The sequence below is a fragment of the Pituophis catenifer genome, unplaced genomic scaffold (genome assembly GCF_029215685.1).
Source record: "Pituophis catenifer annectens isolate HBS135680 unplaced genomic scaffold, rPitCat1.0.hap2 SCAF_6, whole genome shotgun sequence".
NCBI classification, from domain to species: Eukaryota; Metazoa; Chordata; class Lepidosauria; order Squamata; family Colubridae; genus Pituophis; species Pituophis catenifer.
In genome coordinates, this window is record NW_027256886.1 from 38682237 (window position 1) to 38710180 (window position 27944).

The following is a 27944-nucleotide window of genomic DNA, read 5'->3' on the forward strand; positions in this document are numbered from 1 at the left end:
GTGAATACAGAATATTTGTTACACAGGGAGTAGAATGGATAACTGTGACGTATTCCTGAATTTTTCTGTTGTACATTCTCATGGTAATCCTAGGCCTTATACGATATATCTAGAAATATGTCTGACTGAATAGATTCAAGACAACCTTGATTTTTATTTTGAAAAGTTTTTCCCCTTAGTAACTTTGGGGAGATTGCTTTGATATTAAGTTGTAAATATTAATATTATATTTATTTATTTATTTATTATATCAATGAATAATTTTATTATATCAATGAATAATTTTCATTCTCTCCCTTTTTATAAAAATATATCTTGGCTCACTGCCTTTTGTAGAGTGGCTTTCCTACTGAGATTTAAAGGCTGATAATGGTTCTGGGAGACTTAGTTTGGTGTAGTGGTTAAGGCATCAGGCTAAAAACTGGAGGATTATGTGAATTCTAGTCCTGCCTTAAACAAAAAATCAGATGACCGTAGGCTACTCATTTTCTCTGAGTCCTATGAAAGAGGCAGTGTAAACCACTTTTAAAAAACCTTGATTGAATGCCTGCAAGTTGTAAAGTTCTGGGTAGGAAAAAACAGGCTGAAGTTAAACCCAGGAAAAACAAAGTTGCTACTTGTACATTGGGGATCTCTGTCAGTACCAATGTGATCGGATGGACACTATTCATGAAAAAACAGGTTTTAAAATTGGGAGTCCTTCTGAACTCATACCTTCTGCTTCAACAGCACTTGGAAGGCATGGCTATAGAAGGGTCTATAGCCATGATGGCGAACCTATGGCACACGTGCCACAGGTGGCATGTGGAGCCACCTCTGCGGACACATAAGCCAACGCCCTGGTCAGCTCCACCGCGCATGCCCTTGCGCCTCCTGCCGGCCAGCTGATTTTTGGGTCTCTGCCGGGAGACACATGCGCATGCACGGGGGTGAGGAGTGCGGCACCCCCCGTGTCGTTTTTGGTTCCAGACTTCAGGGAGACCTAATAGCACAAAAACAGGATGTGTGTGCGGGGTGCAACATGCCCCTCCCATCCACCACTTTTGGTTCCAGGCTTCCGGGAGGCCTGCTAGCACCAAAACAGAGGTGGGTGCACATGTGCAGGGAGAGGGGGGAGCTCAGGGGGGGATGGCACGCGCATGCACGAGGGCAGGGCCTGTGTGGGGCATTGCATTATGGATGTCATGCTCGCGCGAACACTTTCGGCACCCTAGGGAAAAAAGGTTCACCATCACTGGCCGATAGTCAACTTTAGTTGTATGCCAATTGTGAATTTCCCTGGAGTAAAAGGACCTGGTAACAGCAACTTGTGTTCTCATTACTACCTGGTTAAACTATTGTACTGCAAAGTACTTCACATAAGGCTGCCTCTATAGATTACTCAAAACTACAACCGTCCCAGAAAACCTATCCATTATGCACACTTGAATTCTATTATTCATTTCTTTGAATATCTGGTCCAGAATGCAGCATTCATTTATTGATCGGTATAGATCAAGACCATGCAATATCCATTCTTTGGAACAGAATTGGCACTGGCTTCCTGTGCTGCTGCTCTAGACTGGCACCTTAACTATTGTAGGAAGAAATATCCTTCTGGGTTCAGCTCCAAGTGGGGAAAAAGACACTGGAAACATGGGAGACTTCTTGGAAAGATGGTTTAATGGTGGACAGGATCACATGGCTTGAGTTCCTGAACAGAAAAGGGACGAGATACAGCGAGTCCCCAGGTTTTATGCTTTCTCTGGCTTTGAACTTCCTGGGGCCCGGAAAGAGTATCCTGACTGGTTGTCAGACTCCCAGGGAGTGGGGGTCTTAGCTAGCCTTGCTGGCTGATGTAATCTTCCCAGGTGCCATGTGGTGAGTTTCTGTCCTAAATGGGTCCCATTGTGTTAGTTTCTGTTGCTATTGTGTTGCAGATGGGTCCTATTGTCAAAGATTAAGTTTCTGCATCTGGCCCATTAACGAAGTGGGGGAGGCAGGAAGATGGGAGTTTGTCTTTAAAACATGTTTCTCCATTTCTCAACCAGGGAAACATAATATTCTGCCTTTTTTTAATATTTCCTAAAATATTTCATTCTTCCAGGAAAGGGGTGGGTGCTAACTTCCTACACTATTACACAATAATGGCTCTTTTAGCACATTTTAGCTTAAATTTATCTTAAAGCCCTATATGACCTGGCACCAAAACATTTCTAAGACTATTTCTCTAGTTTCGATTTGTAAATCATGAGAAAAATCTCCTAGTGGCCTCCCATTTCTGCAAAGTGAGGTGTCTGGAGGGATACAGTATTAATTTTCTATCGCTGGGATGCACTGGAATAGCATCTCCCTAGAAATTTGATCAGCTTCCCAGTTGCTTTCTGAAAAATATTAAACACAGCATTATTATAGCCAATACTTGGGGTATGTAGTCATGCCATCTATGTTATTCTGATTGTTAATTGCTGCTTGTCTTCGTTTTAACTGTATGATTTATTGTTACTCTACCGATAACACAGTGAACGTTTTATTGGGTTGTCAATGTTGTGAATCGCTGAAGTCTCTTCAATTGCAGCAGGTATGAATCTACATCCTATCGAATACACCAACCAAAACAAATACTAAAAATAAGTTCCATGATTGATTCTTCCCACTGGACAGTTGGGAATAATAGCCTGTGAATGGGGAGGATGGGAAGAGCCTGTCTAGCTTCTGGGGTTGAAATCGTCGTCGTCGTCATTTCTTTCTCCGCCCTTTTCCACAACTGGAAGGGCTACCAGCCATAAAAGGTAATTCTCGTGCTTAACACCAAAGTATTCCTATGGGCTGCACAAGGAGCTATTTCTAACCCGAATATAAATGGTAAATGAATGATAGAGAAATTCGTTTTAAAAAGACTCTTCGCATAAAACAGATTCCCAAGACGAGGAGATCCGTCCCCCCCCTCCCCGGAAGGGAGGCGCCGGAGCCGAAGAGAACGGAAGAAGAAGGAGCGAGGCAGTTGACGCTCGAGCGCGAGGGCGGGGCTTGGGAAACTCCGTCATTTCCTCTGCGGAGAAGACTAGCGAAGAGACGGTTTGGCGTTAGAAACCGTGGTTGGCGTCCAGCGCTCCTAAACGGGAGAATGAGCGACAGCGGGGAGCAGAACTACGGCGAGCGGGTAATATACAGTGCTTGCGAGCGCGGTTTAAGCAGCCTGTTTAATTAAAAGAGAAAACACACATTTTCGGCTTTTTTTCCTTTTAAAGAAAAAGCATCTTGACTTCTCTTCCCTTTTCTCTGGGACTGGCGTGGAGCTAGAGGGAAAGACCTTGAATGGGGAAACAAACGGCTGTTCCTCCGGCCTAACGTCCTCTCCCGTCTTAGCCTGAATCGTCTTGATTTGGCGCGAGAAAATGGCTCACCGTTTCCTGTAGAGAGGGCGCGCTGTGACGTGGAGCTCTATGGTGAGCCCCTCTCCCGACGCCATCTTGGGCAGTTGACCCGCAGGAACGCGCCGCCGCGGGGACAAAATGGCCGCGGAAAAGATTGGCAACCTTTCCTCGCTGGAATGCTATAGAGCTGATTTCTTTGCAAATGCCATTCGCGGTGTTTCCATCCAGACGCCTCTGATTATAGTTAGATATTTCATTCTTTCCGCTTTACTGGATGGTGTTTCAGCTTCGCTCCAAATTTTTGCTCTTGCACACGTCCACCGTGAATTCTTGTATAATTTGACTTGTTAACGGAAAGGCATTGTCATCAAAGCCCAGCGTAGCTGTATCGCAGCATACAAAGCATTTCCTTAAAAAATACATTGAAAAATAATGTTCAGTATGGGTTCTTTGAATGTAAACTTAACACACCCTATTCGTGTTTGTGGAATAGAAAGGCAGAATAAGTGAGGCTTCGCCGAAGGTAGTGGATAATTTAAAAAGCTGATTTTTTTTATTTCAAACTACATTGACTTCTCAAACAGCGTAATATTGGTTTATCTGCTAATTAGCAATAAAAGCATTGGCTTAATATAGCTGAATCTGAAACAAAGCAGAAAAAAATACGGTTGTGCACAAATGCTGCACATCAACTGCGATACAGTGTTTAGGCTGCTGCTTTGCAGGGCTTCATTCAACATTACAGCAAGAGGAGAAAAAGCCACAGTCATTTTGCAACTTTTGTAACTGAAAGTTGCATGGCAAAAATGTAGATTTTGTGCAAAAGATGAAGAGATGAAGTCTGGAATTTCGCAAAATACAAATCATGTATGTGCATGTTTAGGAATTCTCTAACTCAGCCATGGTATTAATATTTTAATCAAATTGGATTGCTGATTCAGAAAGAGAAATTGAGTAAGCAAACGGTTCCTTTCACCTTTTCAGTTTTCTGCACTGAGACTCAACTGAGCTCAGAAGGGGGGATTGCAAAAAATAAATAAATCATGTTTATATAGCCACCATTATTAATCTAAAGTATACTTGATGGCTTATCTTTGTAGTTGTGAATCCTAAATATTATATGACTTGCATTCAGTAGTATAAAATAATTTAGCACATACTATGATAAATGCCTGGCTGTAAATGAGTACCATTTTTACCCTGTAAAATTGGCTACAGTAAATTTTCCTAATAAGCATGGTTTTCTTTTAGCACTACAGTTTTAAATTTGCATTGATGTCACCTTGGTAGAAGACCAAGCTATAGAGTAAAAAAAAAATGCTGTTTTTTTTTTAAATACTCATTTCCTGGGAAGTTAATATGTTGAAAGTAGACAAAGGCACCCTGAAACCAAATTTGAGTTAAGTGGACATATCCATATAGCTTTCTCAGCGTCAGTGCAAAAATCTTTCTATCGTTTTGTCCTTGATATTTTTTCCCAGCATCACACGCTAGTACTGCTTTGATCTTCCAATTAGGCCTATCTAATCTTCCAAGCCCATATATATTGTACAGTAGAGTTAGCTAGGTGATGTTACATTAATTAGTAGTGTATAGAGATTCTCAGTCATCCAGTTCATGATTGTCTCATAGGTGCTTTTCAAAAGGCAAATGTACTATCTTGGGTTTTTTTTTCCTTGAAAACATTTCAGTTTTCATTCAGAACTGAAGAAGTTTCTTGGATGAGAAGTGAAACATTTTAAAGAAACCAAGAAAGTCCAGTTGCCTTTTGGAAAGCACCTTTGGCATGATTAATTAGTAACATGCGGTGAAATAGAAGTTTGCTGTCCTTAAGAAATACATATTCAATTCTTCATTAAGTTAATTTCTTAGGTTTGCAAAGTAATTGAATTTTGGCTCACAGGTTATGTCTTCTTTTAAGATGAATGATTGAAATGTATTTTATATTATCAGAGTAGCCTCCAAAGATAATTCTGCATTAAATTCTGTGGATTTTTTAAAAACTTGGTTGCATAGTTGTGTAAGGACTACCTTTTGAAAAAACATTTCTAATTATTCAGATTTGCTTCACAGAAAAATTGGCTTTTAAACAAAAAAAACAATTCAATGTAACTGGAAAGGATGCCTACATTTTCTTTGCCAATATATTCAAAATAAGTCTACGAATATTCTTGAGAGCAACAGTGCATGGTAAACACTCTTAAGTAAATGGAAACAAGACAGAGAAATGCATAGTGGGCGGGTTTTACCTCCTGGAAAAAAAATGCTGAACATGCTACTAGCTATGGATGCAATTACTGTAAGGTAGAGATTAGTATGGGCACAGCCTTAGATAAATGTTGGGGGAAAGAATAATGTGGAAATGAAGGCATTGAAAATGGATAGATGGGGATAAAACTGAAGGCATGAACTCAGCGTGGTAGTTAAATTGAAAGGGATGTGCCAGATCTGTGTAGATAAGGATGAGGGTTTCACATGTTCTTTTTATGAAATCAATTTAAAAGTTTGTAAACTTGTCACTGAAAATTTAATACAGAAAGCTTTTCCTCAAAATATTTTGAATGTTTAGTTTAACACTCATTGAAACTGCAGACTAAAAGAAATGTTGAAGTGCTTATAATCTCTAAATTTCAAAACAAAGTCATACAGGCTAGTTCTCTGTTCAGGAGTTCCGTAATGTAGGAAGCAATCACACTATAGTATATTACAAAATTACTGGTCTCTTCCCAGATTTAATAAAGTAAGGAAAGTGCAAACTATACTGTAATAGAAGTCAAAATTTTTAGTTGTGGTTCCAACAATTTTAATTCTGAATAAATTTATCCCTTAAAAACTGTAGAAATGTGTCCTGTATTATCCAGAAATCAAAATTTGGACTTATTTGCTGAAACTCCTTGCTACTAAAAATTCATCTTGTTTTTAAGACTTTTTTTCTTGATGACAATGTTTTTATATTTGATTCTTGCTTGTTGCTGGGATTAAATTTTAAAGATAGGTTGATTGAAAAATTACCTAAATCGTTAAAAAAAGGGGATAGAACAGTTTGAAATTACTTTCAGGTAAAGAAAAAAAAAGAGGAAATGCTGTACTCTGCAATGATGTTTATACCATGAATTATTGGATTTCTTACTGTAGCCAACTCGGTATTTTCATTAAAAAAATTGAGCACCAGTTGTGCTTAGTTGCTCTGCATGTGGATTTTCATAAAAAAGCTGGATGAATAAATGACATATTTTTGAAAATAAATTATACAGAGTTTTATCTTTCATATTTTACTCAATATTGTTCTGACTTGGGAATCACTTTGGTGGAAGAAAATGAATCTGCATGAAACATGAAAACCATTAAGATTCTAGAGGAACACGCTTTACTGGTTTCTAGAAAGCTTTTGCTGCCAAAACCAAAGAGGGAATGCATTTTAAAAACAGATTATTTTTATGTGGAATGCATTTGTTGGCTCTCATGTAGCATAAACAGGTAATCTTTTTGATCAGTGAACATTTTCAGACTTTCAAAAGCACATTATGAATACTTTTGCAAAACTGTTATGTAAATCTAACTTTTCCACAAAATATCTGTAATGTCATGTCTGGGAACAAGGGACCAAAATAATAAAAGGTACCTAAAAGGTGACAGGAGTGTTCACAGTTTATTGGTTCCAGTAAATATTGTCTTCTAGCACCGTTATATGGATGACTGTGAGCAGAACCTGTCACTTTTAAAATCTTAAAACACTTTTAAATTTTTAGAAAATCAACCAGCACTTTTGTTTAAGATTCCAAATTATGCTTTAAAAACATAACATAAAACCAGCTTTAAGGACAAACTAGCATTTTTAAAAGGAGGTTTCTTGTTTACTTGATTTGTATATAATACCATTCTTCCATCCATATAGAAAATGCATGTGAACCTGTCATTTTATTTGTACTTAATATGCAACCTGCTCCCCTGCAGATATTTTGTCTACAGTTTCCATGATGTCCCAACATGACCGAAGTTGGATGTTGTGGAAATTGTAGTTCAGAATATTTGGAAGGAATTGGGTTGTTTCTATGTATTGAACTACATTTCATGTGCTGAAGCTTTAACAAATTTAATACAATTACAACTTATTTTTATTGCTTTATTAAATATTTATATCTTCAGAAATGGTATAAAATCAATCTACATAAAAAGTTAACACAATGAAAGTAAAACAGTTAATTACAGTAACCTCAAACTGCAATAGAATTCATGGCATTCCATCTTATTTGGACAACATTTAACTAAAATGCTTCCAGGATAACCAAATTTTAACAAGTTTCTGGAAGATTGTGAGAGGAGGCCACCTTCATATCTAGTAATTGTTCTGTTCTAATAGATGGAGCACTCAAAGTGCTGGTTTCTGTGCCCCCTCCTACTGAATATCATGATATGTAAACATTCAGCAGGTGTTTTCTGTTTGTATACATGGGGTGAGAATAGACGATCTTGAAAATATCTAGGCCATAAGACATTTATTTGTTTGTTTATTATTATATTATATTATATTTATTATATTATATTTCTATACCGCCTTTCTCCCGTAGGACTCAAGGCGGTGTACAGCCAAGAAAAATATAGACACACAAACATCATAAAATTGCTAATTAAAATTATTACTTAGTTTGGCCAATTAAATAAAACCCAGTATTAGATAACATTTTTAAAAATCATTCACATGTTCATCTGTTTAGCCCCGCCTGTTGGAACATCAGGGTCTTGAGGGCACGGCGGACAGCACGGAGATCAGGGATATTCCGTATCCGGGGGCAGTTCATTCCAAAGGGTTGGAGCCCTCACAGAGAAGGCCCTCCCTCTGGGAGTCACCAGTCAGCATAATTTGACTGATGGTACCCTGAGTAGTCACGTGTGAGAACGAACTGGTCGGTGGGAGGCTATTGATGGCAAAAGACGGTCTCGTAGGTACCCAGGTCCTAAGCCATGGAGCGCTTTAAAGGTGATGACTAACACCTTTAATTAGGGCTTAATAGGAGATAAATAGCATATTAATTGCTATTAATTAACTTAATTGCCAATGCAAATCCCCTAATATTGAGGTAATGCAACAGTAAAGTGTCTGAGCCATTACCTCATAGGCAGTTGCATTCTGCATCATCTGAAGTTTCTTAGTAGTCTTCCAAGGCAACCCCATATACAACAATAGTAATCTGGTCAATGGGTATCAATACAGGTAGTCCTCAATTTACAACTGTTCATTTAGTGATCCTTCAAAGTTATAACGGCACTGAAAAAAGTGACTGATGACCGTTTTTCACATTTATGACTTGCAGCATCCCCATGGTCATGTGATGAAAATTCAGATGCTTGGCAACTGGCTCACATTTATGGCATTTGCAGTGTCCTGGGGTCATGTGATCACCTTTTGCGATCTTCTGACAAGCAAAGTCAATGGGGAAGCCAGATTCACTTAACAACTGTGGCAAGAAAAGTTGTAAAACGAAGCAAAACTCACTTAAATGTCTCAATTAGCAACAGAAATTTTGGGCTCAACTGTGGATGTAAATCAAGGACTACCTGTACCACACAAATGTTTATATTCAGGGCCTTCTGTTTGAGAAATGGTCACAACTGGGTGCACCAGCCAAAGCTGAAAATGCCCTTTTTGGCTACAGGATCATTCTCTCTTGTTGAAACTGACACCTGTTTAGATTTATATTACATTTCCCATGAGATATATATTTGATATATAATCTTCAGTGTCAATCTGAACGTAGTATCTAATTCATTTTTTTCCTAAAATATACTTAATTATAACACTTGGAACCGTATAGTTGCCTGCAGCTAAATACAGGTAGTGCTTGAGTTATGAGTGTAATGGAGCCTGTTCATTACAGTTGTACGTTTGAGACAAACGTTAAATGAACTGTATCACATAACAACCAGCCATCCCTGATCGCCCAGTGCAATCATTAAATGGAGCATGGGGTTCCTCAGGGGTAAGGGTAATCCTGAGAGGCTTAGTCCAGGCACAAACCCACCTGCCTTAGACTGCTCAGGGCCTGCCCCGAGATACTCTTTGCTTTCCATCCCTTGGGTCCCACATGCAGAATCTTCCCTGCTGGTCGCTCATCTTTTAACAGAGACCTTAGGAATGAGAGCAAGCTGTTGCTTGTCTCCAGACCGCATGGCTGCAGCCTGGAAGCAAGAGCCATTTTCAGAGTAGTCATAATGAATTGTGGGCCCTTCAAAATGGTGCTTCCAGAAGGGAAGGAAAAAGAGCTTGCTCTTCCCCAATGTCTCCTGCTGGCTCCCACACATGCACGCTTCATAGCTGACTGTCTTGCCAGCGAGAAACTGGAAGGAAAATGCTGGGTCTGCCTTTTTTTCTTGGTTATGCCACTGCATTTCCTCCTACTGAGGTGCTCTTGCTTTTCTGGGAAAAACAAAGACTGGTTTTCCAGCCTTTCATAGCTTTCTAGCCTGTTTAGCTGCTTGTTAAGAGACAGCAAACCCACTCCTGGCTAGCCGTTGAGAAACTGCAACCCCCGCCATGGCTTTTGCTAGGCTATTGGAACACCACAAAGACCACAAGGGATTGCCAGCATGTGGAAAATGGCAGTTGCTTCCAGGAGGCATGGGCAACAGGCCATGGGGGCAGGATGGGGGAAAGGGGGTGGGGAGTGCTTCAATGTCTTTATGGTGGGGTCATAAGGATGAATGACTGCAGAGTCACTGCATTGTCATAACTTTGAGACAGGTTTATATGTAGTTTGGGGGCATCTGTCATAACTTTGAACAGTCCTTAAGTGACCTCTTGCATCTCAAGGACTACCTGTAAGTCCATGATTTCAGTTCACGCAGCTTGTATGACACTAGTAAACATTAAATACTCCATATTTGGAGGGAAGTTCAGGCTACTACTTGCTGGGATATAATTGTGTGAAAAGTAAGTAGCTTTAGACTCTTGTCTAAACAACGAGTGGTTCATTCATTATCTAATATGTATATTAACCAGATTTTCCATTTTTATTCCATAGAACTAAACTGTTTATTTTGCTCAGTAACTTTCCAGTTTAGTTGAGCTATTTTTGTGTGCCATTCCCATAACTACATTCTCAATCTGTCATGATTGCTGGATATAATAGACACTATAGAGGACTATTTTGCAGTCATTTGTTATTTCAATAAAATTCCAAATTACGAAAAAAAATATGACCCAGTTATAAAAATGAAAATGTATAAATAATACTTACTGTAATAGTAAATGTAGTGTGCTACAAAATCTTACATCATTTTTAGAAAATACATGAAATATCAAACTTGATTTAAACTATATTGTACATTTTAAAAAGATAAATGCTTTGAGATTTATAGGTCATTTTCAGAATTAAAAAAAGAATGAAAAATTTATACAAATATTGTAAATAAGTAAACCCTGTTTTCAACAAAATATTCACTCCCCCTTTAATGTGAATACTTTGTCAGGTCACATTTTTCAAATAAGCATTATGTACCAAAAATTTGTGAGTTGGGAATTCTTTCTATTTTTATGGGGTGTGGGGTGTTGAGGAAAGAGATGTACCAAGAAGTTCAGGTGAGACACTGTATCTATGAACTTGCCTTTAGCAGTAACAAGGTATAGTTTTAGCCATTATCAGTTATGAATGATAAAACTGAAATGTTGCATGAGAGCGCACATAGTTTTATAACATAATGTCCTTATTGAATTTTCCTAAGACTTCCTGTGATGTTACATTTGTATTTTGTATATGGTACAGTAACAGTTGTATTACATTATTTTTGTATTGTCCGTGCAAATATTGTAGGAACTAGATAGATGTTACTTGTAAAAAGGAGAATTAAAATGAAGTTCTAAAATAATTGGTATTAATTATTTAACATAAAAAACTACCAAATTTTAAAATATCAATTTATAAGCTTGGAAAATACATTGTTTAAAACAAATGTATTTTCTGGTCTCATGACTAATTAAAATGTTAGCATAAAATTTTCATTGTGACGTATCAGAAGTCTGGCAGCACTTTTCTGACTTTTTTATGAAATTTTATGAAAAGGCTTTTATAATAAGCTTTTACGAGTCTCAGTCCACTTTATTAGCTGCATTTCACAAAAGTTCACACAAGCATATGCTTTTCAATTATTTTCTTCTAGTCAAAAAGGTGCTGCCAGAGGCTTCCTGTTTTGTTTTGTTTTTTGTTTTGTTTTTAAGACTGCTCTCTTACATATGATAGAATACTCCATAATTGCTGAAGAAATTAAAGCATATGCTATTGAGAAATAAGGTTCTTCAGTTTATCCATATATTCTGTCTCTATTAAAAATAGCTCAGTTGAGTGGAATTATGCGAATACGTGATTTTGAAAAACATTACTAATTTCTAAATGTTAAATATGAAAAAGTCATCAGTATGTTAAATCCTCAACTATTTGGACATCTAAAGTAGGCTTAATTAGGAAATTTGTAGCTGGTCAATCTTTTTTAATTGAATTGACATTTTTCTAAAAAAAATAAATAAAAATTCAGACATAAACCTGGCATCACAATATTAAAACAAAACTGCATACTAATTAAAAGCCGTGCAAACACATAGCATTTTTTCTAGTTTCAGTTTTGACACTAGATATCTATCCTGGAGTTTTAAATATTCTTCATCCTGTTCTTTTTTTATTAAGGTTAATGTTGAAGAAGGAAAATGCGGAAGTCGCCATTTGACAAGTTTTATAAATGAGAATTATTTGAAGCTCAGGAATAAGTGAAGCTGAAATTTGAAAAAAAAGAAAGTGAATGCATGCTAATTATCAGACCAGAAGTCCCACTTATAGAATATTGAGCAATTTGTGTGAAGTGGGGAAGATGAAAGAAGTCAGAATTTGAAACGGAAGAATGAAGAAAAGAAATAAAAATGAAGTTAAGATAAGAAGTAATCTGGAATCTGAAAGCACTACGCTAAGTAATTACTAGTCTGTTTATGTGTCCCTGTATATTTTGATAAACATGCATGCATGCATTATTTGTTTAATAGACGAACAAACACACAGGGTTTTTTTTTTTAAAGAAGTGCTTAACAGGCAAAAAAAAAAAAAATCCTAAATCTAGGCAGTTCTAGTGGCAACTGCCCGGACACATAATGGAGACAAAGAACTTTATTTTTCACCAGAACTTCTTTAGACTAAAATACTAAAGACATTGAACTTAAACTAAATTATGCATTTTCTATACACAGGAGTCCCGTTCTGCTTCCAGAAGTGGAAGTGCTCATGGTTCTGGCAAGTCTCCGAGGCATTCCCCTGCTAGATCTAGATCCAAGGAGGGTTCAAGACGATCTAGGTCAAAATCTAGATCAAGATCTGAATCTCGGTAAGCTTATGTGATGCATATTTTTGTTAAATTTATCTCAAATAAATTTATCTAAATGCACGTAAATGCTCTTGCATTGAGCTTAGTGACTGTATTCATGTAGTTTTCTTGGCAGTGTTAACATGAGTGATTTGCAATTATTTCCCTATGAGATTTATGTTTGCAAGCTTTCTTTTAATTCTCATGATCTTGGAATTTAGTGCTAAAATTTCCAGATGGTCCTCAATTCCCAATTATCATTTATATTTTGTTTAGTTACTATAGGTGTCCCTAGTGAGTTTAATTGCTGTATTGTACATAAGGATAATATGGCTTATCTTGATTGAAACAATGGTTGATTAAAGTCTTGCTAGGCAAGTAAATAATATAGCTGGATCCTAATGTAACTGGACCCTAGAGTTCATTACAGGTAGTTCTCAAATTACGACCATTCATTCAGCAACCATTTGGAGCTACGAAGATACTGAATGAAAGAACTTACAACTGGTCCTTGAAGTTCCGATTGTTGTCATATCCCCATGGTCACATGAATAAAATTCAGGTATTTGGTAACCAGCTCGTACTTACAACTGGTTACAGCAACCCGTGGTCACCTGATCACCATTTCTGACCTTCCCTGCTGGCTTCCCACAAGCAAAGTCAGTGGGGAATCTAGCAAGGAAGATCACATTGCTCAGGTAAGTCTCCCTCCTGCCCTGCTTATACCATGCCCTCCTTCCCCCATTCACTCAGATGCACCTTCATCTGCACACACTTTTCCCAATCTCCTTGTACTTGCGTGCACCACACATCTCTGGTCACCAGTCTTTCTGGCACCAGGAATCAATTTTGGAAGAAAAGTTGTCTTCCACAGACTGGTGTGTGTGTTTTGTGTGCAACCTAGATCCCATGCATGCATAGATGAAGCTTTGTTTGCCCACCACTTGCATGACGTGCATTCCTAACAGGCCATGGCCCGAGGGTTGGGGACCCTTGCCCTCAGATCCACACAGCCTACTAAACATGAAAGAATCATCTGACTTAACTATTAGGAATGCAAAACTTCCAGGACCTCTCCATTCCATAGTAGCATCCTATGCTCCTTGCCTTACTCCCTCCATTTTCAGCTTAGCGACTCACACATCTTGAGTTACAACACAATCTCGATTGCTTTGCTAAGTGATGCAGTCATCGCACAACTGCACTACTTAATGAAGGCAGTCCTGCTTTAATTGCAGTCAACCTGAGGATTAGCTGTGCAAAAAGGTTCAAAGTTTAATATTCTAGTACCTCTAGAATTAAATAATGTCTGCTAACATGTAAAAAACATACTGTATTTATGTACGTGTATTTATATATGTACATTTATGAACATTCCACCTAGTCAGAGAAGTGGATTCCAGAATTGTCCATGACGTTAACACAACAACAGTAGAATAATATGTCAATGACAAGAGGAATAAAAAAAATCTGTCTTCATATATTTTTGCTTTGAAATTCCTGATGCCTCACTTGGATTCATTTACAACAGAAACATATTGTAATTGAAATATGTTTCTGATATCCTTTTCCTACTGAGCTCTTCAGGAAAGTCCATGCTCCAGGTTTCCTTCCCATAAAAAGTATAGTTGAGGGCAACACAGGACTACTACCTTGGTTGCAGTAGTGATGTGACTAAGGGTGTGAACAGAATGAGAAAAATATCCTGAGCCTAGACCAATCAACAGTGGAACAAAACTTTAAGCAATTTGAGGGTTCTGCTGTAACTAACTTTGAGTTAGAAACTCAAACATTGGATTTTTGTTGTGAACTTGGAGCATTTGAATTGTTGATTTTGTACTTGAAATGTTTTGTGCATTGGTTCATTTCTTCTGTATTAACCTTCAGGTACGATATAAAATCTGTTTCAGAATTAGCCAGTGTGACCTGAACTGCTTTTATTGTTGCTATTAGCCTTTTGCTCCCATCCTTTTTTGGAAGCACCTCCCAGAGGCCACAGGATTATGTAACTAAAAATGTTGTAAACTCAACTTACTGGCCTTTTAATTCCAAAAAATATTCTTCCTGAGTTAGATGAAAATGTTGGTTCCACCAATTCCAGGAAATGCTTACAGTTTCCATTCTTTGGTAGGAGCATTGCATACATATAGATGTACATTTTAGTTCTAATATTGTAGCAATTTTATACATCCATTATTAATGAAATGTGTGTTTATCGTTCACTATGACATTTTTAATTTGAATGCTTTATAGATCCAGATCAAGGAGAAGTTCTCGCAGACATTATACAAGATCACGTTCACGTTCTCGATCCCACAGACGATCAAGAAGCAGATCTTATAGCCGCGACTATCGTCGCCGACATAGTCACAGCCATTCTCCTATGTCTACTCGTCGGCGTCATGTTGGCAACAGAGTAAGGCTGGGATGGCAGCAGTTGACCAGAGATAATTCAGCTGTGTGTGTCTTTGGAGGTTCTAAAGTTTTCAAATTACCCAGAAATCTTGTAAAGTTATAATTGTATTGTAAATAATGCTAATATTGTTAAAGTTGTATTGATGCTAAATGTATTTAGTAAATTTTATTTAAAATAGATATTGTATACTAATTATTTATATTATGTCTTAATTTACATTTTTCAGTTTGTTTTAAAGTTTGCTAAGACATTTTTAACTCTTAATGAGTTATGTCATGATTTTTTCATAAAGGTTATGTATATAGTTTAATTTATTTTAAGATGGAAAGCAGCTGATCGTAGTTATACATTGTAGTGATTTTAATGATTCACTGCAGAAAAAACACATTTACTTCTATCCAATTTCATGTACTAACAAAAATGTCTTGTATAAACAAACAAATAATTTCACTAGAAGTATAGTAAAAAAAAACCTATTGCACAAAATCCTCTAATTCAGAGATTCTTAAGCTCTTTGGGCAATGGACCTCTTTGAGAATCTGTTGAAACCTATAGAGCTCTTTTAAGAAAACTTACTTAAATGCATAAAATAAGATACATGGCTGTAGATTGTATTATAGGGAAAATCATTTATACAAATAGTCCTCATTTAGCAATCACAATTGGGATGGTCATTAAGCAAAACAGTTGTAAGACTGTGCTTAACGTTCTTCAGCTTTCCTTTGCCTTACAAGCTGTCCTAGATTTATGATCATTCAATTATCAATTATTCAAAGTTACATTGATGATGAAAAAAATGATGAAAAAAATTACTTGCTGCCAAGTCCTTGCAGCACTTCCACATTCCTGATAAAAATTTAGATACTTGGCACCTGACTTGTATTTATGTCAGTTGCAGCCTCCTGGGGTCAAGTGATCATCATTTAACTACCTTTCCAAGCAGCTTCCAACAAGCAAAGTCTGTGGGAGAGGCATGAATTGTTTAATGACCATGGTGATTTATGTAACAACGATGATGAAAAATTTATAAAATCAGGCACAGCTCACTTAATGACATAACACTTAGCAATAAATTTCCCATGCTAATTGTAATTAGTCAAAACTACCTGACCAAACCTGCAACAGTCATAAATGTAAGTATTGGTTGTACTTTTTTGTCAACGATGTGCCTACAAAGATTGCTAAACAAGGACTACCTGTACTCAAATATAGTTATCAAAATTCTTTTTTTTAACAATTGTTTTATTCAGTGCAAAAATGTTTCTGTATTATGTATCTAAAAGTGTCCCTGTTGATTAACAAACACTTATCTAAATCCCTACTGGGCAAAGAGATCTCATGTGTGAGCAAATGTATTACGAAAAAAGGAAGCTTCTCATGTCCAAACATAAAAAGAAACATGCTGTAGTAATACAAAAGTAAATCATGTTAAGCATGAGAGATCAGAGCTCCCAATAATTATCAGTACTTGTTAGTGTATTCTAAACTTTGTATATTAATAAGTACAACAGAACATTCTGGAGATTTGGACAGTGTGCTGCTCTCTGCTTTCCTTTTTTACTCTAGGAAAGGCAGTTTATTTAACATCAAATAGATATTTTTAAATTGTATCTGAAAGCATTTTCTTTCTTTTATAGAACACTCACTTCTTATGAGAATTTCTTTTCTTTTTTTTTTTTTTTATGCAGGCAAATCCAGACCCAAATTGTTGTCTTGGAGTATTTGGATTAAGCCTATATACAACAGAAAGAGATCTGAGAGAAGTATTCTCCAAATACGGTCCAATTGCTGATGTTTCTATTGTATACGACCAACAGTCTCGGCGTTCTAGAGGATTTGCTTTTGTTTATTTTGAAAGTGTTGATGATGCTAAGGAGGTAAGGAATAGTATTTATATTGAATAATATTAATTCACATTAATTAATGTGCAAACATGCTAATTAAAGTTGTATAAGCATATTTTTTCCAGAATGAAAAAAAGAATATATTTCCTGAACATAGATTTATGTTAATAGCTACATATACTTTTAAAATTGACCACAATTGAAGTTTTGCATGTTACAAGCATCAAGAGTTTTTGTTCGTGCAGATCTTCCTTTTTGCCTTTTTTTGCATATACATACTATTTATATTCTGTTTGTCCTCCATTAAATTAAAGAGCCTCTATCTGTTTCTCCCTCATTTTACCTACATGAGTATGTTAGGTATGTTAGGGTTTAAGTCAGTGCAGTTGTTCACTGATTTTTATGACTGAAGTAATTTCAATGCAAATTTAATTGTCTCTGGTATTTGAATTGTTATATTAAGAATAGAGTTTTCTTATGACATATTCTGGATTCCTGTAAAGAGCTACGTAATTCTCTATTCTTGTCTCAATGAAATAAGTTAATTTGAGAGGATTAGTCTCAGGTAGTCCCAATAATTTAATAGTAGTTGTAGGGATTTGAATCCTATTTTGATTCTGTCCTGTTTTGTTCAGTTGTGTCACAAATAATTTTGTATATTACAAAATGTTTCATTCTTACATCCAGCATAATCTTAGCCTTCTTTCATGGTAGAGAAATCACGAAATAAAACCCAGGCTACGATGAATAAATTCACAAGAAATTGTATAAGTTATGACACTTTTTTTTCCAAGCAGATCGTATGGGTGGTATTGCAACATTGTTAAAGCTGCTCTGATAGGCTTTCCACTCCAGCTATTAATTTTATATCTAGTTGTGATTAAGTTAAATTTATTCTGCAATATATTTTTAATCCTCATTTAGGCAAAAGAAAGAGCCAATGGAATGGAGCTTGATGGGAGAAGAATCAGAGTTGATTTCTCAATAACAAAAAGGCCCCACACACCTACTCCTGGAATTTACATGGGGAGACCTACTTAGTAAGTTTTTGTCTCTTAATTCATTGGGTCAAGGTTTCCAACAAATTTAATGTTATATATGAGCAGCTTTGAATATAGAACACAGCATTCTGTACCAAATAATAACATTCAAGTTTGGCACACAATCTACAATTATGAAATCAGTTAAACCTTTTAAAAATATGATTAAACATAAGTTATTTTGCATTTTTGCAGAACTGTTTTAGAAAGTATTATGAGTCCTGGTGCTCTCTGAGCTAGGTTGTTTATTTTCAAATGTTTCATAACCAACTACCATATTTTTCGGAGTATAAAATGCACCGTACTATAAAATGCACCTACCTTTTTTGGTGAGGAAAACAAGAAAAATAAATCTGCCTCTGCCTCCCAGCAATTTTGCCTTGTTACAGCAAACAGCTTGCTTTACTTTCATTTTCATTTTCAGCATAGCTTGATTAGCACAAGAAAAAAAAATCTGTTCCAACAATTTACCTCCTTGCAGCAAGCAAAACAGCTGAGAGTTGGGAGGCCGATCCAATCAACTTGTGCTAATTAGGCTGTGCTGAAGCTGAAATGAGCTGTTCCTTCTTGCTGCTTGCTACAAGGAGGTAACTGCTGGGAGGCAGAGACCAAAGGGTGGGGGCCAGTGGGGGGGGCTACATTCAGTGTATAAGACGCATCTAAATTTTCACCCCTTTTTAGGGGGGGGAAAGGTGCGTCTTATGCTCCGAAAAATACAGTAACTTCTTCACTGCTAGGCAGGAGTAGGGCATTTTGACCACTTTTACATACAGTAGCTTTCCCTGTTGGTGAGGGTATTATTTTCTCCTTGGTATTTCCTTGATTAAGCTATTGGTTGCTGCTTGATTGTTTGGTGCTAATCCCTGATTTACCTGCATGTTGATTGCTGTCCAGGTGTTCTGGGCTTTTTGTTTACTTTTTAGCTTTTTTATTGACCTCTGAATAGAGTGTCAATGTTAATTTATCTCCTTGTGTTATTGATGGCTGATTTTTCTGAGTCAAGCTTCCTATTCCCTAGCACTTTTAGAATTTAGCTTGATCTAAGATTGAAACTGTGATTATGTCTCTTCATGTTTTGTGAAATTAAGGAGTTTTCATCATGTTTTCAGGTTAGTTGGTGTTCATGGATGTGCTCTGCTTGTCTGACTATTTAGTGTCTGTTGCAGTTTTTACACTGTATATTATAGATGACTCAAGGTTTTTTTCCCCCCTTGGGCTACTGGATCTTTCAGTTTACTCAAGATGTTTTGAAAGCTTTCATTGGTTTATATGCTATTGTGATCCTGTGTGGTTGTAATAGTCTGTTGATTGTTTTTGAGATGTTTTGATGAATGGCAGCATTGTCTTTTTCATAGCTTGTGTTGGTTGTGTTGTAATGGGTTGAGTGGTCAGGTACTCTTTGATAAATTTGCTTGGTTATCAATTTGTTGGAAACTGTTCTGGGTTGCTGCAGTGCATTTGTGCTTGTCTGAATAATGTTCTTAAATAGCATCTGTTGTGGGAGGTTGGGTTGTTACTTGTTTAGTGGAGCATTTGTTAGTTTGGGTGGTTTTTTTCAATAGACTTATATTTCTTATTTGCTGCCATTTCCACTGCTAATGACCAGTATGTTATTGTTTTCTTCCTCTTATGAATGTTACTCCTTTGAAGATGTTTGTTTCAAGTTTCCTCTCTCGTTTTCATTGTGACAAAGGTATCATCTAGATACCGAATCCATACTTTTGGTTGTGTGTGGGAGTACAGTAGGTACCAGTTTGGTAGGAAGGTAACAGGGTTCCATGCACCTTGGCATATAGTCATGCTGGCCACATGACCATAGAAGCCTCTTCAGACAACACTGGCTCTCCAGGCTTGGAAACTGAGATGAGCTCCATCTCCTACAGTCAGATATGATTAGACAGCAGAAACCTTTACTTTTTAAAAAAAAATTATAGTCTGTACAACATGTCAAACAATATGTCCCTACAACTGACAAGCAGAATGCTGTTGTATGTTGTTCTACTTACACCTGATTTATGAATCGATACAACTAACAAACCATAAACTGTTCTACCAAGATTAGTTTGGCAAATCAGAAATGAAAGAGGTATAGGTTTCTACAGTGTGATAAACAAGCTGGGTTTATCCATGGCATAATGGCAACATGCAGTAGCAGGCCAGTCAATCATAAGGCTTGACAGAGAACTATATTTGAAGAGAAATTTATTAGACCATGCCTCAAATGAATATTTTTCAGGAATGTACACCAGTAATCATGTTAGCACAGCAAAAGATACACTTCTGACACTTTCTTCATGGCATGCCTATATATGTTCCAAATTACATTTTGTTCTTTAAACCTGGATCAGCACACAGCGCTAGTTTTTTATTGAGCTATATCACAGCTTTCTATATTTTACAAATGTGAATATGAGACACACACAACATCCTGTTTTGGCTGCAGTAACAGTAGTCTTTAACTAACGACTATAATGAAGCTTGCCCATTATGATCATAAGTTGTGACTATTATAAAATGGGACAGTCATAATGACCAACCTGATTTTACAACCTTTTTTACACCATCGTAAAGTGACCGGCATAGTCATTAAGTAAGCCAGTGGTTCACTATGGGGTCAAGTTTGCCAAAAACTGGAAGTATATGCCAGTTTTTTGGCAAAACTGTTGTAAAACAAGTGACGTGACTGCAGGACATTGCAAATGGCCATCAAACTACTGACTGGCGGGCCCAACCATCGGAACTTTGAATCTGGGTTGTAAGTAACCCCAAGGTATGTCCATTGTAACTTTGAAAAGTTGCTAAGCAACCATCTTAAGGGCTACATGTATTTTATCTTTCCCCAGTTGATATTCATTGACACTCATATTTTTAAAAATTAAGGTTGATGGCTGAGCTCTATGATTTTGCGTATCAGTCTGCAAATGCAGTATTGAGTAGGAAGAATCAAGTCAGCTTGTTTCTTAAGCCACATTAATAGCATAGTACATAGAGCAGTTGTTTCATTATGTATTTAGTGCATTGTGGACCTACAAAAAGCTTTAAAATCATTCTTATCTAGAGCTACAACAATGACCTAGGGGAAAAAAGAAAGTTAACAGATAAGATGTGACTGCAAGTAATATAACTGCCTTCATAGTGCAAAACTTGATATAACTTCAACATATTTTTCTGGTGGTATTGAAGTATTTTATATGTTTTGATATTACATTTTTAACATATATTATCTGAGCACTATTTGATAGAAAAATGGAAAACAAATTTAATGCTTTTTACTTTATTGTACATGTATAATCCATTTTTTCTAATACTATATTATATGTACTTCCCATTTAGTGGTAGTTCCCGACGGAGAGACTATTATGACAGAGGTTATGATAGAGGCTATGATGACCGTGACTATTATAGTAGATCATACAGGTGAGTCTGCCTGCCTGTTTATCTCAGTCCCTCTCTCCCTCTCTCTCTCTCACCCTCTCCATCCCTTTTTTCTTAACAGTATTCACAATCTTCCCAAATCTATTTAATTAGTTGTTTGATAACGATTGCATATTCTTCTTTTGCACTGCAATTTATATGGCTGCCCAACTTATGAAACACAATTCTGGGTGACTCACAATAGCAATAAAAAACAAAAGAACAATACAAGAAAAACTCTTCCAACACAACCATTTCCAGGCTTCAAATTTACACTATCCCAGCCCATGGGGGAAGAGCCTTCTGGAAGGGTAAGATCTTAGGGGAAGAATGTTGTGTGAAACATTCTTCCCACATGTAGAATGTAGGAAAGGCACAATTCCTAAGTACCAATAAATGGCAATATTAAAGAGTAAGAAACTAAAGCTTGTTCACTCTAATCAGCCTGACTCCACGACATGTAAGACTTTTAAATGTGGCTATCGTCTTGAATTACACCTGAAAAAACCCCTGGGAATTTTGTGCACCCTGCGCAGTGCAGTGGCAGTCTATAATGGGCAAATCTAGGAATATATAGTGTAGCATGTGCCACCTTGCTCTGGACCAGTTGTAACTTTTGGGTTGCTTTCAAGGCCATTGTGTCAATAGTCCAACTGGGCAGTGACAAAAGCATGAGTAATTGTAAGCAAGACCTTCTGGTCCATGAATGGATACGATTGGTGCCCAAAGCGAATCTCTGAAAAAGCCTCTTAACCATGGCTACAACCTGCTTCGTAGGTTGAAGCAATAAATCCACAGGGACACCAAATTGCCAACTCTGTTCCAAGGTGTGCTGCCCTGTCAAAAGTCAATAACCGCCTCAATAGTCGGGCCGGAGCTGGAGATGTGTAACCCCATGCTGTCGAATGACCTCACCCAGCAGTTCCATATAAATGTTAAAGAGAACAGTGGGAGACCAAGCCTTAAGGCACCCCATGCTGCAGGGACTTAGGGCTAGTTTCTCCCATTCAACACTTGACTGGAAACCAGATGCAGAGGAAGGACAATCTCAAGATACTGTTGTCATGATAAGAAATCTATGGTTGCATAGCTCCATCCTAAGTCATCTGCAAGCGTGATCAGTACTATCTCTCTAGAGTGTCCCAGGCTGAATTGAGACTAAAAAGATAACTTTCATTCATGGCCCTTTGCAGCTGAATTCTAAAGAAGAGAAATCCTATTTTGGATCATGTTTTGGATAAGAGTGCTTTCCAATTACACAAAATGTAGAAGTGCTTAAAACTGCTTATTTATCATTTGCACTGATACCTCATCAACAGTTGATGTCTGAATATAAAAGTATTTGCTTATATTCTGTTGTGTGGGTGTGTTTGCATACAAAACTATTGGTTATGTCCAAACAGATAGAATAGAGTCATCCTAAAATAGTAGTTATTGCCAAGGAAATACTGTAATATTGTAAGCTTTCCAGTGGCTTGTATTTGAGATTGGCAGCCCTATAAATCTAAACAGAATTGATTTTCTTTTTGCAAGGGTTTTGATAAAAGCCAGCTCATGGATACTGTGAATGAATTTTCAACTATATATTAATAAATATTCAAAAATAAGTTATAAGTCTAAATATATCCAAATAATAGAATGTTCCAACATAATATTTATAAGAAAATGGTATAATATTAAGGATTCTTTAGTTTTTTTAATTTGATTTATATCAAATTAAATTATTAAATAATAATATTAAATAAATTATTATTTTAAAAAAAGGCAACACAGACATAAAGTGGATATAGGTAATTTTTGCCTAACAACCATAATTAGGATTGGAATTTTTGTAGCTAACTGAACCAGTCATTGGGTGATTGGTCATTAAGTGATTGCCCTGCTTAGCAATGGCAGTTCTATTAATCCCAGTTGCGGTTTTTAGGGGGAATCTCACACCTCTCCTGTCCTGTCACAAGAGACCAGCAACTGCCAGCAATGAGAGGAAGGAGATAGCGAAGGTCAGCTGGGAAAAATAAATGTAGGTGGAGTGAAGTGACCAAAGGAGCAGACTTTGGGGGGGGGGGGGGCTGACAGGCAGGGAATGCTGTAGTGCATACTGCAGTCATAAATGTAGGCAGGCTGCCAAGCACCCAAATTTTGATCACACATGGGGGTGTGCTGCAAGGCCATAACTTCAAGGACCAGCTGTAAGCACTATTTATTCAATGCCATTTTAACTTTGAATGGTCTCTGGATGAACAGTTAAAAGAGGATTACCAGTAAAATCAGGCATGGTATAGAAAAATTAAATAGGGCAGTTTTTTTCTCCCCTTAAAATAATTAAGGCCAGGGCTTTTAAAAGGAGACTTAACAGATTCATTTAAGATCAGGTTATGAGTTGTTTCTGATGCTGTTTTTTACTGCCTCTTGAATCACAGGTAATATGCTTTAAATACAGGTAGTCCTTGACTTATGACTGCAATTGAGCCTAAAATGTACGTTGCTTAGCGAGACATTTGTTAAATGAGATTTGCCCCATTTTACGACCTTTCTTGTCACAGTAGTTAGCTTCCCCATTGACTTTGCTTGTCAAAAGGTTGCAAAAGGTGATCACATGATCTCTGGACACTGCAACCGTTATAAATATGAACCAGTTAGCAAGTGTTTGAATTTTGATCACAAGGCCATGGAGATGCTACAACAATTGTAAGTGAAAAATGCTCATAAGTCATTTTTTTTTAATTCCGTTGTAACTTTGAACAGTCGCTAAATGAACTGTTTTAAGATGAGGGCTACCTGTATTGTTTGCTGAAATTAACAATTGACATTATTGCTGTCCAGTTCAGGCATAATAATCTTTCCTAATGTAGCCACTTGGCCACGTGAGACACAAAATATTGGATCAAGTAAATTTACAGCCTGATTCTGCAGGATTCTTCTGTTATTCTTACAAAGTATTCCAAGCTCAAAATACCCCATTCAAACTTAAAGCAATTGTCCTAAATTAAGAAAGCGCCTTTTTCAAGAATGAAAATTTCTGGGATAATTGGAACAGCATTGAAACATTTAATTAAAAATAGAATATCTGTGTTGAGCTTGAAAAAAGGATTTAGGATTCAACACACTTTCTGTTTCAAGTATTTTGTTGTATCAGTGGCTGGTACGGTAATGCAATTCATACAATTTTTTTTTTCCAATTCCAGGACTGTTTTTTTCTACATTATTCCTTTATATCAGTTATTTGTATTTTGCAATTTTAACAAGGCTTTTTAAAAACGTTCTGCTTATCCTTTCACAGAGGAGGTGGAGGTGGAGGAGGATGGCGAGCTGCCCAGGATAGGGATCAGATGTACAGGTATGTTGAAGGATTTTGATATGATTTTTAAAATGCAGGCAATGGTGAAATGGGAACCTTTTTTGGACACTGGTAAAAATACTGATGAGCGACCGTTTTTAACCTGGTTTCCAAATAAATATTTTGATCTAGCTATATTAAGGAGGCAGATCATTGTTACATCTTATACTACAAGATTGAAGTAGTCATTTTAGTTAGAACATTTATGTGATTCAAAACACTATTCTGCCACATTTAAAATTAAAATGCATTATTTTGAGCAATCTTATCATTTCCAATTTCCAGCTGTAATTCATTTATAACGTTACTCAAGTAACGTTAATTCAGATGCAGTAGCAATAACATTAGTGTTTGGGCTAAAAACTAGCTTTAAGGTTAACTTCTAACTTTCTTCCTAGCTTATCTGATTTGATGTCTACTGTACAATATTACTAAGAAGATTGTAAAAATAGCAGCATTTAATAATAACTAGACAATTTGTGTCCCTTTGGGTCATCTTTCCAGAAGATATTTTCTTACCTAAACAGAAAAAGAATGACCAAGGGTGGACAAAAAAGCAGTGGGAGCAGGAGCGACTTCCAACTTTCCGCCAGCTTTCCTATAAAATGGAATTCTTAATTAATTGTGGAAATCTGGCAGGGAGCATTGGAAATCCATTCTCCTTCCTTAGGAGGAGGTAAGTGGCTGCTGCTAGGTGGGAGAGGGAACAAGGGATTGTGAGACTGGCTGAGCAAATGGAAATCACATGACTAAAGTAGCCAATAACACTGGAACAGCTACAACCTTTCCAAATTTCATTATCTCAGGAGTCATGGATCCCAGACTTTGGGCGCATTCTGTAAGTTAGACCATTTGTGGTACCTGGGTTCAAAAATTGTTGCCCTATGATAGATACAGTAGATATAGTATATATATCTATAGATATATATAGAACTAGTAGTTTTGAAACATCCATGATGATCCAGTATTCTTGTGTACTATCCTTGATACATGTAGCTATCAAGGTTATTTGTAGCAGTGCAAGTTAGTGTGTATATCTATATGCACATCATCACTGTCACATTTTTTTGTGCAGGAGAAGATCACCATCTCCATATTATAGCCGAGGGGGTTATAGATCCCGTTCCCGGTCTCGATCCTACTCGCCTCGTAAGTAACAAGTTCAGTTGAATATAATTTTGCCATTACAGGCCAGTAGAGTTAATGTGGACCATACAGTATATAAATATAAACCTATAGTAAACTTCTTGAATTAAGAGCTGTGCAAAGCACTTGAAAGCTATGTGTTACAAAGAATAGTAATACAAGCAAAGAGCTAAAGCTCTGCTCTCAAAGAGACCAGCTACATCCATCAGAAGCATGTTCATGTGCATACCAAAGCAGATAGTAGGCAAGTGGGAACAGACTTTAGAGTTGCCTGCTTTAATCTTTTGATGAGCAGTGTTGCCGTAACAGGTTTTGCAAAGCATTTCTAGAATACTGAGTCACAAAACTAATTTGTCCTCTGCTCATTTCATTATCTCCATTATCTTCAGTTATTGAAAACAATGTTTATCAGAGCTTTGAATTAATTCAGTTGCCTCCGAATGAAATAAAGCAATAGTTTTAATAGTTGGAGGCCGGTTTTTGCACAACAAATCCTCATAACATAATTGGGTGGGGGGAAACCTAACATTTGCCCTTAATTGGACAGTGAGGTAATCTAATATTTTTAAAAGTATAATTGATTCCTGTTCCAGTTATTTAAAAAAAAATCTCAGTTGTGTTTTCTGTTTTAAAAAAACAAACAGATACATTACTGCCAAGTTTTTGTCTGATTTCAAACAACCTCCTGCTCTCAGTTGTCTTCACCTTGATACGGAAATGTTCTTTTGGAAAGAAAATATTTTAACTATTAAATTAATTAGCGTACCTTTTACTATGAGCCCCATTGTTACATATGCATGTGTACTTGTACTAATTCTTGTTCCTCAAGGGTTCCTAGGTGACTTAGTGAAAATTTTAGACTTATATTCTTGATTCAAATGATACGTCAATAAATAGAATATGTTGTTGGAATAACACCAACAAAGTATGTTTACTGGGTTAAAATTAGATTCATTTTAAAATTAGTCATTAACTTCATTAAAAAATAATATTTTAAAAAGATCCTTTGGATCCAAATAGAAATTTATACTGTTATTGAATTGGATTAAGTTAAAGTGCATAAACCCATTTTGCTTTTGCATATACCAGCATGATTCAAAGTCTGCTTGCAATGTATCACAAACATTCTCTAGATTACCAAAACTTTTATAGAATAATGGGAAATGGCACAGCAGTTTATTGGGGAAATTGGTGAAAATTGCCATTTCTTCTCCTCTATTAGCACTCACATTTTGCAAACAGGAGAGGAAATCTGAATCTTTGCATAAGGGGGAAATGCCTTCAACAGTTGTCCAATATTCTGTATTATTTCTCCAAATAATATAGTTTATAAATTAATGTCTTTTGACAGAATTGCAGAGATTCAAAAGTTTAACTAGCTTCTTTCTTTCTGCATTGCAGGTCGCTATTAAAGTGAAAAAATGAAGACTTTATAGCTGCAAACACTGCAGTGTGATTGCATACTTGTTATTTTTGTTCAGTTGAATGGTGCCTAGTGAATTAGGTGACTTTTACACCTTTTATGGAGAATATTTTGGTGAAGTTTTAAAGTGTTGTACCATTCTGCATATTTGTGTAGTTGGTGCTTTGTTCAGAATTGTGTTTTTGAGAAGAGTATGTCTTTCGCATGTGTTTAGTCTGAACTTTGCAGAAGGATTTCTGTTATCTAAATTCTTCGATTTTTTTTTTCAGTTTCTAGGGTATTTTGAAGATCAAAACCTGTGTAAGATGCATTGAAATGGTGGCATAATAAACATTTTTTTACTTACTTTGAAGTTTGTATCTCTTCTTTAGTCAAAGTGCAATCAGAGGGGGAAAGGTGATATACAAATTTGGATTGGTAACTAATTTTATAGCAAGAATCTGTTAATGTACGTGAAAAGACTAGAAAATTGGTATGTGTTTTTGCAGGTTTATGGAGCAGACTACAAAGATAATCCCTAAAATGTTAAAAATTGATTGCCAATAGTAATCCAGGAACATATATTTAATGTGATCATAAATCATTTTGAACCTAACATGAATTATCTAGCAGGTTAACCTAATAATATT

The 27944-nt window shown here is 36.6% G+C and overlaps 1 protein-coding gene across 4 annotated transcripts; it reads left to right on the forward strand.

Moving 5' to 3' along the window:
* The first annotated feature begins 3026 nt into the window (after positions 1 to 3026).
* On the forward strand, positions 3027 to 27661 carry TRA2B (transformer 2 beta homolog). 4 transcript variants are annotated; one of them, XM_070945070.1, is made up of 9 exons: positions 3027 to 3142; positions 12583 to 12716; positions 14949 to 15153; positions 16800 to 16988; positions 17880 to 17995; positions 21329 to 21412; positions 24690 to 24746; positions 25822 to 25895; positions 27294 to 27661. In XM_070945070.1, exons 1-9 carry the CDS (start codon positions 3107 to 3109, stop codon positions 27302 to 27304), a joined length of 906 nt encoding a protein of 301 aa, XP_070801171.1. In that variant the 5' UTR covers positions 3027 to 3106; the 3' UTR covers positions 27305 to 27661. The 4 variants fall into 4 exon arrangements, with proteins under 4 accessions (XP_070801171.1, XP_070801174.1, XP_070801172.1 ...); XM_070945073.1 differs by having other exon boundaries at positions 14949 to 15111; XM_070945071.1 differs by lacking the exon at positions 27294 to 27661 and having other exon boundaries at positions 25822 to 25903.
* The last annotated feature ends 283 nt before the right edge of the window (positions 27662 to 27944 follow it).

What these genes read in the sequence shown, in the direction of transcription:
- TRA2B (XM_070945070.1), top strand. Translation starts at nt 3,107, where the DNA reads ATGAGCGACAGCGGGGAGCAGAACTACGGCGAGCGG. An exon ending in AGCAGAACTACGGCGAGCGG is followed by an intron (nt 3,143 to 12,582) that starts GTAATATACAGT and finishes TTCTATACACAG; the next exon opens with GAGTCCCGTTCTGCTTCCAG. An exon ending in AGATCAAGATCTGAATCTCG is followed by an intron (nt 12,717 to 14,948) that starts GTAAGCTTATGT and finishes AATGCTTTATAG; the next exon opens with ATCCAGATCAAGGAGAAGTT.